The 12563-nt window shown below is 49.8% G+C and overlaps 1 protein-coding gene across 1 annotated transcript; it reads left to right on the top strand.

Moving 5' to 3' along the window:
- Positions 1-2112: 2112 nt before the first annotated feature.
- On the top strand, positions 2113-4045 carry C15H11orf91 (chromosome 15 C11orf91 homolog). The gene is made up of 2 exons (XM_052652468.1): positions 2113-2608; positions 3802-4045. The coding sequence occupies exons 1-2, from the start codon at positions 2113-2115 to the stop codon at positions 3885-3887; spliced, it is 582 nt and encodes a 193-aa protein (XP_052508428.1). The 3' UTR covers positions 3888-4045.
- The last annotated feature ends 8518 nt before the right edge of the window (positions 4046-12563 follow it).

Here is a 12563-nt window from a genome sequence, read left to right as displayed (position 1 = left end):
TCTTTGGTTATAGAGAATGAAAAGTCAGATACTTGTTTCCCCAGACTTCTCTGCAAGGAGGGGTGGTAAGAGAAGTCTGCTGATGCAGGGGGCAAGTTTCTAGGATTTTTTTTTCCTCCCTATAAGAGGAGAGGGGCTTCCCAGGTGGCACAGTGGGAAAGAATCCACCTGTCAAGGCAAATTCAATCCCTGGGTGGGGAAGATCCCCTGGCTAGGAAATGGCAACCCACTCTGGTATTCTTGCCTGGAAAATTCCGTGGACAGAGGAGTCTGGTGGGCTACAGTCTGTGGGGTGACAAAGAATCTAACACGATTGAGCATGCCCGCACACACGCAGGCACAAACACATGAAAGGAGAGCGAGACTGAAGAAAGTTTCCTCTCGGAGTTCTGACCAGCTCGTGGCTTCCTACTTTTGGATGAGGTTATAGTGGGATGAGAGAGCAGGAGTCAGGGGTGCAATAACACGAGTGAGGCTTGTGAAATTCAGCGGTGGTAGCAGGACTCTTGGGGCGGGACCTGGCCAGGGTGTGGAGGACTGCCAGGAACCAGCATGAGGAATCCTGCCTGTGGCAAAGGTCATGAGGAAGGAAGCCTGACAAAATGCAAGGGCGTGATCAGGTTTCAGGGGTTCCCCCTGGAATTTCCTGAGCATCCACTCCCCAAAACCAGAGTCTGCCTGCTTTACTGTGTTATGCTTTCCACCTACTCTTCTGACATTAACAGGGGGCTGTCCCCCCACCACCTTTTTCTGGAAAAAGTTAATTTAGAGCTTTTAGATAATAAATCTCCTGGGCATAATAAGAGTGTTTCAATCCAAAAACCCCTCTGATGGCTTTCTAGCCTGCCTGCTGGACTCTTACAGCTGCGCATGTGATTGTTTGCGGCCTCCCGACCTCAAGAGGCACAGGAGGCTTAAAACATCCTAGAAATGTAGGGGCTCCTGAGGGGTCAAAATCATTAGAATAGGACTGATTAAAGGTTTCATTTGTTGAGCCAATACTTGCTGCCAAATTTTCATATCTTTTATTTGTAGATATAGTTGGTATATAGAAAAAACAGGTAGTAGCCCTGGTATTAGCAACATTAGATCTTTGTTATAACCCACTGCACCTTTGTTCTACAGGAATGTAACTTTATTTAGTACTTTGAGGGTGATGCAGAGTAAAGGAAAAACTCTTCTAGGGGAAAACCGTTTTCTGGTTGATAGACATTTATCTAGGAAGAGAGCCATAAAAATGTTAACAGGCCTCTTGGCCAGAAGATAATGTAAACCACCTGAGACCTTTTGTATACGGGAAGGTATGCAAAAGAAAGCCTGGTCTCAATGAGGGTCAGGACTGCTGCTCCTGCATAACTCTGCATATTCCGTTATTTCTTTATATACAACTTGGGGTATTTAAGCTGATTTTGAAAATAAAGTTGTGAGTCTTGCACTGATGCTGGGCTCCCCCATGTCGTTCTTTTCTCCCCTTTTCTGGCTGAATTCCCATCTGGAGCGTGGAGGCTCACCAAGTCTACTTACTTGCCCTGGCTTCTAAGATCCACGTGAGAGGGAGCCCAAGGTGGGGCACCCTCTGCTATTCAAGTGGGCACCAGTGGCCTAAGTAGATGGTGCAAACCTCTTGTCTCGAGGTTTTATTAGTTTTCCACATAAACCAAGTTATTCAGCCTCTTTTCTCCACTAATTTTCCTACTACACTATTCTTTCCTAATCTGTTTATATTTCTAATTAAATAATCCTTTCCCAGACTCCGACTCCATCCCCGATTCGAATTCCCTGGATCCACCGGGGCTGGACCCCGGCAGAGGACGTGGAGGTGCTGTTGTGGAAGACGGTGGGTGATCGCAGGTAGGGGATGAGCGGCACAACAGAACGGACCTGCCAGATTCCCCAGTTCCCTCTTCTAGGGCGGCCTTTCTCACTCCAGGGGGCGGCGGCGGGCCACATTCTGGGGCGTGGCCAGCCGGACTTGAAAACCCCGACTGTTTGGGGGCGGGGCCGCTCCCTCGGGGCGTGGCCTGTGGAACCTCGGAATCCCGGCGACTCGGCCGGGCCGGGGCTCGCGTCTCTTGGCACGGGGTTCCTCCCACGCAGCTTCCCATTCAAACGATGCCGAAGGGGCGGCGCGGCTGCCAGAGCCCCACGATGAGCCAGCGACCGGCTCCGCCCCTCTACTTCCCGTCTCTCTACGACCGCGGCATCTCCTCGTCCCCGCTCAGCGACTTCAACATCTGGAAAAAGCTCTTCGTGCCCCTGAAGGCTGGAGGGGCGCCAGCGGGAGGGGCGCCGGCGGCGGGGGGCCGGTCACTGCCCCAGGCACCCTCGGCCTCAGCACCCCCGCCGCCACCCGGCCTGGGTCCCCCTAGTGAGCGCCCTTGTCCCCCTCCCTGGCCCTCCGGCCTGGCTTCCATCCCCTACGAGCCTCTGCGCTTCTTCTACTCTCCACCGCCGAGGCCTGAGGCAGCGGCCTCCCCGCTGGCTCCTGGCCCCACGACCTCCCGGCTAGCCTCTGCCTCCCACCCCGAGGAGTTGTGCGAGCTGGAGATCCGGATTAAGGAGCTGGAGCTGCTCACCATAACTGGGGACGGCTTCGACTCCCAGCGCTGTGCGTGACCTCGGCGCCTTAGCTTGCCTCGGCTCCCTCCTTGGCTCCGTGTCCCCTGAGCCCCTCACTCGCAGTGTGGCCTTTAGGCTCAGACTCCAGTTCCCAGGAACCCCGGATCCCAAACCAATACCTCCCCCCACCCCGGAATCCAGACACTGCATTCTGGATTTCAACCAATTTCTTCCTCCACCGTAAATCTGGACCCTTTTGCCCCAAGTTCCAACCTCCCTCCGAACTGAGCCTTTTTGTTACTTTGAACTCTGAGCTCTAAACCTGGAACTCGGTCCATCACAACCCCCAGGTTGAACTTTAAGCCTCCTTCACAGTAGTACAACCACCCTGGGGGGGTCCACCCCCACAGACAACCCCTGTTTCTAGAGACCTGGCTCAGTGTTTATCTTAATTTGGGGTCCTCAGTGGAAGGAGGGGAAGTAGGTGAGGGTCATTTGATCTCTAGGGAGAGGTGCAAGACCTAGAAGGCTGAGGACGATCACCAAGGGGCTTTGGGATCATCCATTTCTCAATGCTGGAAGGTCACCTCCTGTGATGCCCCTGGCTGCCCTCTCACCAGGGTCCTGGCCTCTGCCATCTGATCTTAGGTCTAAAGTCTTAGACCAGGGCAGACCAAGTGTGCTGATGTGGGCAGGATTCCTCTAGTGTGCAAACTGTCTGAGTCCTCCCTATCCCAGAGTGAAGTTGTTAAATCCAGTTTTACTCCCAGAAGGACCAGATTGCACTGTGGAATATTCAGGAGCCATAGGCTGTTCAACAAACTTTGTCTTTGCCAACACCTGGTCTGGCTAAGGCTAGCACTTGACCACTGGAGGAAGGCAGATGGGTCTAGAAAGACCATCCCCACCATTGTGAAGTAAACTACATGTTTAGGTACATGTGGCTATGGGAACGGTCCCACAACTCATCAGGCACTCTCTGATGTCCCCTTCCCCACTACCTCAAGAAGAAAACTCCTAGAATACTTGGACTTTCCAAGTCCTGGATTTCTCAACCACATAGTTCCCCACTTGTATGTGTTTTGGCTCTTAGGGGTTTCCCCCCTCTCACCCATCTTGGGTCTGAGTAGGTTTGGGACTCATGTGGGGAAGCACACGATAGCTTCCCCAAAGCTAGCTTTGGAAGTGTTAGAAAAAAGCCCTTCTCTCTCCTACATCTAAGTTTGTTTTGGTCTTCTGCAGATAAATTCTTGAAGGCGCTGAAAGATGAAAAGTTACAAGGCCTGAAGACCAGGCAGCCTGGAAAGAAGTCTGCCCCTCTCTCCTGAGGAGCTGCCCACCAGAGCCTGGCAGCCGCCTCCTTAGGTGTTAGTGCTTAGATAATGTGTCCTGTTTGTTGTCATTTCAAAGATCGTTATTTTCTGTTCTGTATTTCCTGCTGTTCTCGTTGCTCCCAGCACGTCCTCCACATACAGTGCCCACTTGCATGGTAAATGTCATGGTCTCTCTCCTGTCTGTGCCACTGCTGGGGGGGAGTGCTCTCATGGGGGCTGGAGGCTGCTGCCCAGCCAGCATTCAGGGGCTTCCAAGACCAGGGGAGGAGGGGATCCCCAACACTGTCAAGTCAGGGGGACTGGAAAAAGCCAAGGGCAACATATATTTGGTTCTGTTGCCATGTCCCTATTCAGAAAGGCTCTTTGAGGACTGGAACAAGGGGTTAGTTTGGTTTCAAACAGCTTTAGTCCTTAGAAATGTTTTATAATATTTAAATGCTTTTTGGAGCACAAAACTCTTTGCTAATCTGATGAAAGGCACGGTCCTTCCTAGACACTCATATAGTCAAGTATTTGAGTGCTTATTATGTGTTAGGCACCTTCCTAGGCTCTTGGGATTGGGGGTGGGGATACAGACAGCAAATATTATTAGTAAATCAGAATATGGTATCAGAGGATGACAGGCAAAGGGGAAAACAAAAGTAGGGATGAGGATGGTTAGAGAGTGGGAGGAAAGCAGGGTTTCTTGAAGAGAGAACATGTAAACAGTGTTTGATGGAGATTGAGGGCAATAGCCAGGAGACACCCTAGGGGAGCATTTCAGGGTGAAGGGCAGGTGCAAAGGCTGAAGGTGGGAGCACGCTGGGAGGTTTGAGGGTCAGCAGAGAGTGTAGACGGCTGGAGCCAGGAGTAAGGGGAGGGAGGAAAGGATGAGTGCACAGAGGGTCCATTTGCATGGGGCCTTACAAACATGGTAAAGGACCCGGGGATTTTACTCTGAGTGGGATGGAAAGTAGAGAGTTTTGAGCTGATGAGTAACAGGTTCTGATTTGTGCTATGTTGAGAACAGAGTAAGCAAGGATGAAGAGAAAACAGTTAGGAGGTTGTTGGAATTAATGCAGCTAAGTGAGAAGCAGCAGTGCAGTATACCTCCCCTTTCCCCCTTGCTGGGTCCTCTGCTGCCAGGTGCTGCCTCTATGGTGAGGAGGAGCAAGGACCTAGTGGCACAAGCACATGAAGGAGAACATAGTTGATAGAACAAATCTTTGATCTAGAACAAATCTTCCCGGGACTTCCCTGGTGGTTAAGACTCCATGCTCCCAGTGCAGAGGAGATGGGTTTGATCCCTGGTTGGGGAACTAAGATCCTGCATGCCACACAGTGAAGCCTAAAAACAAAACCTAAATCTTCCATTTGGGTGCTTAGCTTCTCAACCCCCTTGTGCCTTCACTATGCCAGCAGCCTAGATCGTAGCTGAAGAATATGCGAAGTTTGGGCTTCTTTCAGAGGAGAATGGAAAAGAGTAGCTGGTGAGCCAGGCTCCCGTAGTGGCTCAGAGGTAAAGAACCTACCTGCCAATGCAGGGGACATGGGTTCGATTCCTGGGTCAGGAAGATCCCCTGGAGAAGGAAATGGCAAGCCACCCCAGTATTCTCGCCTCGAGAATCCCATGGACAGAGGAGCTTGGCCGGCTATAGTTCATGGGGTCACAAAAGAGTTGGACGCAACTTATCTACTAAACAACAACAGCTGGTAAGCCAGGTGTCTTCAAAGACATGTGAAGTAGGAGGGAGAAGCGGAGGGATTCTGACAAATAGCGTTGATGGGTCAAGAGGAACCTGAGCATTTGCAACACGCTGAGGATTTAGCAGCACGATTTTGTATTGGTGATTTTGCAGTTTTGGTTGAGCAAAAGGGGTTGATGCCTGACTGCAGTTGTTTGAGAATGGGAGGAGAGGAATTAGAGACAGGAAGTAGATGCCTTTATAGGAAGTTCAGCTTCAGATAGAGCTGAGATCCGAGAAGGCAATGGCACCCCACTCCAGTACTCTTGCCTGGAAAATCCCATGGACGGAGGAGCCTGGTGGGCTGAAGTCCATGGGGTTTTGAAGAGTCGGACACGACTGAGCGACTTCCCTTTCACTTTTCACTTTCATGCATTGGAGAAGGAAATGGCAACCGACTCCAGTGTTCTCGCCTGGAGAATCCCAGGGACAGGGGAGCCTGGTGGGCTGCCATCTATGGGGTCGCACAGAGTCGGACATGACTGAAGTGACTTAGCAACAAGAGCTGAGACAGAAACAATTGGCAGAGCAAGCAGGGTCAAGATAAAAGTGTTTTAAGAAAGAAATGACCATGCGTTTGTCTGACAGAGAATGACCCCTTAGAGGAAAAAAAACTGACAAAGTAGAAGAGGTCTCTGCCTGACGCACAGCAAGCCAAATGTTGAGACACCAGTGTTTGCAGCAAAAAGAGGTCTTATTTGTGAGACAACTGGAGGAGAGGCTGAAAGAACAAGTCATAAGTCTGCTCCCAAAAGGCAAGGGGCTAGGGTATTTATGGGATTACAAATAAAGATGATTCAGGTCAGCTGGAGGTGTGGGGAATGTGGGGATGTGATTGGGAATAGATTCAGGAATTGTCCTCCTGTGGAGGCATAACTTGCCTATGCACCTCTGTACATTCTGAGCATGGGGGTTTGAGCCCTCTGATGTCAAAAAGTTCCTGAGGGGACCCTGGTGCAGTCCCAGTTAGAGGGTCAGTGGTCCTATCCTATCTTAACCCTTTCAGATCGTATTAGCCTCCAAGTTTCTGGGCAATAACTCAGGCTAACATCTTACTGTTTAGGCTTCATGCAGCTGGGAGAACATGCAAATCTTAAAACAAACATAATTAGTGAAGACAGGTGAAATGGATTTAACCTATGGCTTCAGAGAGAGGAGGAATTGCTGGAATGGTGTCCTTGAGTGGATGAGAGGGGTCAGGTCTAGTTTATAGTAGAGGGATTGGCTTTGGATGGAAGCAGAGATAGTTTATTCTTAATGTGCTTAGCTGCTCAGTCATGTCCAACTCTTTGCGACCCCATGGACTGTAGCCCATCAGGCTCCTCTGTCCATGGGGATTCCCCAGGCCAAAGTACTGGAATGAGTTGTCATGCCCTCCTCCAGGGGATCTTCCCAACCCAGGGATTGAACCCAGGTCTCCCATATTGCAGGTGGATTCTTTACCACTGAGCCACCAGGGAAGCCCTGGGTTTTCAACAGATTGGCTTTGGATGGAAGCAGAGATGGTTTATCCTTAATAGCAGGAGGTTATCACCTGATGATGATGGGGTGGTGGAGCCCCAGAGGCTACATACAACTTGCCCCAGAGTTTGTGCAGCGACCACCAACTTGAGGACACAAATGTGCATGTCTGTGAAGCCCAGCTGGAGATCCTGGGCATGGGTACCGGGAGCCAGGCAGAGGCTGGCCAGCCACAGAGCTGCTGCCTGACTACAGGGGCATTTCAGCCACTGCTGCCCACAGCCAGGAGTGTGGGCCCAATGTCAGGCCAAAGCCTCCAGCTTCTAAACCTTAGCAATGAATTTCAGTGTTTCCAAAACCCAGTATAGGGTGAGCAAAGTCTGGACAGTCCCCCAGAATTCACAACTGTGGCAGTTCACAACCCCAGAATTCACAACCCCTGGGAGTTCTCCCATCCTGGGCATTCCAGGTCCTGTCTCCCCTCACTAGGAGGAAGCTAGATTCCCATTACCCCAGGCTGGCTGATGCAAGAGAAGCTCTCTTGTTCTAGAAAACTTCAGGCTGGCAAGTCCAGTGAGGGGAGCTGGAGACTCTTAATGAGAGTCAGGAAAACTCAGCAGCAAGCTCAAGGAAGGCAGAGCTGCCCGGGGGCCCATTTCCCAGTTCTTCCCCAGAGCCTCCTTTGCCCCCCACCCCCATCCATCCAAACTAATAAAACTGGCCACCAATTAAGTGCATCCTGGGCACAGAGGGAGGCAGTTAAGATGAAGAATCTACTTCTTAGTAGTACTGGGACTCCATGCTTTCACCACACGGGGCATGGGTCCAATCCTTGGTCAGAAAACTAAGGTCCAGAAAACCCTGTGGCATGGCAAAAAATAATAATTCTTACTAGCACCTTGTGATATAGGAACCATTCTTGGCATGTTTTACAAATGACAGAGACTCTGAAAGTTGTAGTGACTTACACCCTCCTACACCCCTGGGCACAGGGCTAGGAAACGGCAGAGTGAGGATTGGAAGTCAGGCTTATCAAGGTTCTCCCAGGCCTTCCTGCAGTGTACATAGCACAGACATAGGGGAAGCCCTAGTGAGTCACCAGAAGGAAACGTTAGGTTCAATACCGGGAGGACATAGTTTGGGAGTGGGCTGAGTTGTCTCCCAATGTTGAGAATGAGTTGACAGTCTTATGGTATCACAGTCAAGGTCCCAGGAATGCCCACACTCAGCCCCATCACTTGTCCCTTCATCCCATGGCTTTGGTCACAGGTCCTGTTATCAGGATGGTGGAGGAGGCAGGTCCTGTGATTCTCAGTCTGTCCTGAACAGAATGGAATGGAAGAGGCTGTATACCAAAGAGAAGGATGCTTGGCAATTGAAAACAAGATAAGGGTCCAGGTGAAGCAAACACCATAGGCACGGAATAATAGATAAATGCAGTGGCATGCTGGAGCCAGCTGGAACAGCTCATGAAAGCCAATGGTTAAATTTTGAGGAATTTTGTAAGCCGGTTGTAAAATACAGCCCTTTTAAAAAATTAACTTGTATCAACTTACAATTAAACAATATTAAAAATGAAGGTAATAAATATTCAGAATTCAGCACTCCCTAATTATTTGCTCCATTTTACAATTACCCGTGCTCTTAAAGGTATTTATGGCTCCTGGGTCTGTATGGTGGAAATACTGTATAACAGTGTACTAATGTTACATTCCTTCTGAGTAACGTCCGTGTTGATGGTTTGAAACTGGCCACAGTGAGAGTATTTACACTATGGAAATTGGCAAATGTACAAATGCAGATTGTTCTTGTCCTCTCTACCCTTTCCAACCTCCATAAAAAGTTGGTTGTTAAACATTTACTAACACACTGCCAGATAAACAGGAAAAATCACTGACAGCTGGGCTAGAAGGAAAGCTGCTTTGGAACATTCAGAGTTGGGCTGAAGGTATGACTGAAGCCCCCTGCTGCTTCTGGTTTGTCTGCCCACTTAGTTACCCACATGGAAGAGGCAGGAAAGAAGAGCCTAGTGATATCTGCTCATGAAGGCAGGCTTTTTTTTTTTCTTTTTTTGTCACTGGACTTCCATCCCGTCCACAGCCGAGCATCAGCACATCCAAGTGCAGCAACCAGAGGCCAAGTGACTAGACAGGAATCCAGAAAATGCATCCACGACACTTAGTTCCCCTGAACCAGGGATCCAACCTGTGCCCCCAGCAGTGGGAGCATGGAGTCTCAACCACTGATGATGCAAGGCCCAGGGAATGTCCTGGACCTCAGCCAATCAGATTAGCAGCTTGTACTCTCAGGGCATCAGCATAGAGGGTGAACAGAGGAAACAGCCCATGGGTGGGGGACTGACGTTCATCCTCTCCAGCGGTAACTTGTTTGAGCTAGATGGAACAGCAAATCTGACAGAGGGTGAAACCAGATATTTGCATCATGACTGCTCCATCAACAGATCGTTAGTCCTGAGAGAAGCAGAGATTTAAAGTGTGATGGGGAACCTCCCACCCTCTCAACCAAATAACCTGTGCCCTACGCTATGGCCAAAGGATTCAGGCAGGATCCAGTGCCTGCAGGGGCCTGGTTTTTGGGGGAGCAGGAGGAAGAGACGTCATCACTGCGTTAAAGTTTCCCTCTCACTAGAAGTGAAGGCTGTACTGATGCCTCATGCACACTGGCCTTTTCCTTTCAATGACATCTTGAGCCTGTCACCACCCAGATATGTGACCTTGGGAATGTTACTCAACCTCTCTGAGCCTGTCTCATCATCCGGTAGATGGAGACATGTTCTCATGGGTGGGAGAAAACAATCAAGATGATAGAGGGGAAATTTTTCTGAGATGAGAGTCATAATTGCCATAGTCATAGTTTTCTATCCTATTTAGGACTCATCTCTCACTGCTGAGCCCTGAATCTGCAGGGCTCTACAAAACTGATGGGGGTGAGTATGGCTAGGGGGCAATTTGGGATGTCTCTCCCAGGCAGCATCACATCTGCCACTTCAGATGAGGTCAAGGACTCGGCCCCTCCGTAGGTGATGCCCCAAAGAGAGAGGGCTTCCATCCCGTCCACAGCCGAGCATCAGCACATCCAAGTACAGCGACCAGAGGCAAACTGACTAGAGAGGAATCCAGAAAATGCATCCATGACACCAAGCTGGAAGATCACATGTTCTAGGGGCTCTTCTTGTTGGTGGGGGAAAGAGGCCACTCAAAGCAGCTCACTTAAATAACAAGAGGGCATGATGGTAGGGTTGGTGGTTACAGACAGTAGGAACTAATGGAAGAGAAGGAAACAAAGGGGGCGTCTAGGGCTTTAGGAGGAAAGGAATGTGGCTCTGCCACTGGACACTTGGCTCCAACCACATTTGTTCCCTCCAATCATGTTTGTTCCTTGGAGAGCAAATGTGATTGGCTGGTGTGGGTTGCTTGTCTGTTTCTGTCCCCTTTGGGGTGGGGTGGCCAGAGTCCTGAGATTGCTGCCCCACCAGAGGCCCTTGGAACAGAGGAGCATTTTTAGACACATCATATGTCCTCTCATGGGCCTCAGGGCCATTGGCACCAGGGCCTGGAAACCACAAGGAGCCCAGGCAGCTGGTCCCCCCCCTCTTCCTCTCACTCCACACACCTGCATACCTCCTGCCTTTCTCCCTAGACTGTCGACTCAGTTCAGGTTCCCCCTAGAGAGTCACGTTGGGTTCCCTCTCACAGGAACCCTTTGCTAGTTCCAGTTCCTAAGGGAAGAATCGGAGTGGCTCACCAGCTGGCTTTGGGCTCACGTCACAAGTCAGAGGAGAGGAGAGACAGAGCAGCAAAGGCCCTATAATCAGGTGATATTCTACTGGAGCCTGGCAGAGGATTTCTGCAGAAGCAGGACTAAACGTTAGCTGTTCCAGCCATCTTTCCCCAGCGCCCCCAGGATTACTCATCTCATCTCTGTGTCTGTCTGAATGCAGTGCCCACATTCTATAACTCTGAAAACGATGCACATAAACTAAACCTGCACACCTTTACTGGTTTGTTCATTCATTTATCCATTCAATGGTTCTTCCAGTGAAGCAGGTTCGTCACTTCTCTGAGCCCTTTTCCTCATCTGAAAAATGGATGGTACTTCCCCTGCTTGGGGCTGCGAATTAACTGAGAGAATGTATAAACTGCTCAGCTCACGACCTGACACACAGCTGATGCTCACCTTCCTAGGGTTTGCCAGGCAAATTTGCATCGAAGTTTCTGGTCAACAGCACAAAATCCTTGTTTCTGTCTTGGTGGTGGGGTGAGGTGGGGGTGGTGGTGGGCAGGATCCACTAGATGGCAGCATGGATTTAGACATGGGATGAAATCGCCCCTTCCCCTCTCAGGTCCAGGGCTGATATTTCTCAGCTTGCTCATTATTATCTAGAAGAAAATGCAATTTGGAAACCCGTAGGGAGGAGGAGAACTGTGGCCATTGCACATACTCATTGCAAAAATAAACACAGGGACAACATCAGCCCTTTCCCAGAAGCGGCAGCTGGCAACCTGCTGGAAGTCATGTTTTATACTCCCACAGGAAAAATCTCTTTCCAAAACCAGTTTCAAGGTGAAAAGTCCAGTTCACATGAATAAAAAAAGCTGGACAGGACCCATTTACGCTACTTTTCTGTATTGGTCTGCTCAGGTTGCTATAACAAAGCACCACAGACTGGGTGGTTTAAACAACAGACATTTATTTCTTACAGTTCTGGAGGCAGGGAAGTCCAAGTTCAAGGTGCTGGCCAATTTGGTTCCTGGTGAGAGTTCTCCTCCTGGCTTGTAATCGGCTGCCTTCTTGTTGTGTCCTTATGTGACAGAGGAAGGGAGGGACGGAGGGAGGGAGGGAGAGAGCACTCTGCCGTGTTTCCCTCTTGTCGTCGTTGTTATTTCGTCTCTCAGTCGTGTCCGACTCTTTGTAACCCCATGGATGCAGCTCGCCAGGCCTCCCTGTCTATCACCAACTCCTGGAGTTTACTCAGACTCATGTCCATTGAGTCAGTGATGCCATCCAACCATCATCTAAACCTAATTACCTCCTAAGGCTCCATCTCCAAACAACAATACATTGGGGATTAATGTTTCAACGTGTGGGGGAGGGGAGAACACAACACATTTTAATCCACAGCAGATCAGTGTTGTCTAACAGAACTTTCTGCAGGGACAGAAATATTCTATATCTGTGCTGCTTAATATGGAGCTGTTAGTCACATGTGGCTAGAGGAACTGAATTTTCAATTTTATTTTTAGTTATTTAGATTTCAGTTTAAATAGCCACATAGGGTTAGTGGCTACCATAATAGACAGCTCAGGACTAAATAGAGGGATATATATATATACACTTTTTTTCCCCCTCTCTTTGGAGAAGGAAATGGCAACCCACTCCAGTATTCTTACCTGGAGAATCTTATGGGCAGAGGGGCCTGGTGGACTACAGTCCATGAGATCGCAGAGTCAGACACGACTGAGCT

Source organism: Budorcas taxicolor, chromosome 15 (assembly GCF_023091745.1).
Source record: "Budorcas taxicolor isolate Tak-1 chromosome 15, Takin1.1, whole genome shotgun sequence".
NCBI lineage: Eukaryota > Metazoa > Chordata > Mammalia > Artiodactyla > Bovidae > Budorcas > Budorcas taxicolor.
This window is presented reverse-complemented; position numbering and strand designations above follow the sequence as displayed.

Bases quoted from the DNA above. Each gene is read 5' to 3' on its own strand.
- C15H11orf91 (XM_052652468.1), top strand. From the start codon at position 2,113: ATGCCGAAGGGGCGGCGCGGCTGCCAGAGCCCCACGATGAGCCAGCGA. The intron at 2,609-3,801 runs GTGCGTGACCTC...GGTCTTCTGCAG, and splicing joins CGGCTTCGACTCCCAGCGCT to ATAAATTCTTGAAGGCGCTG.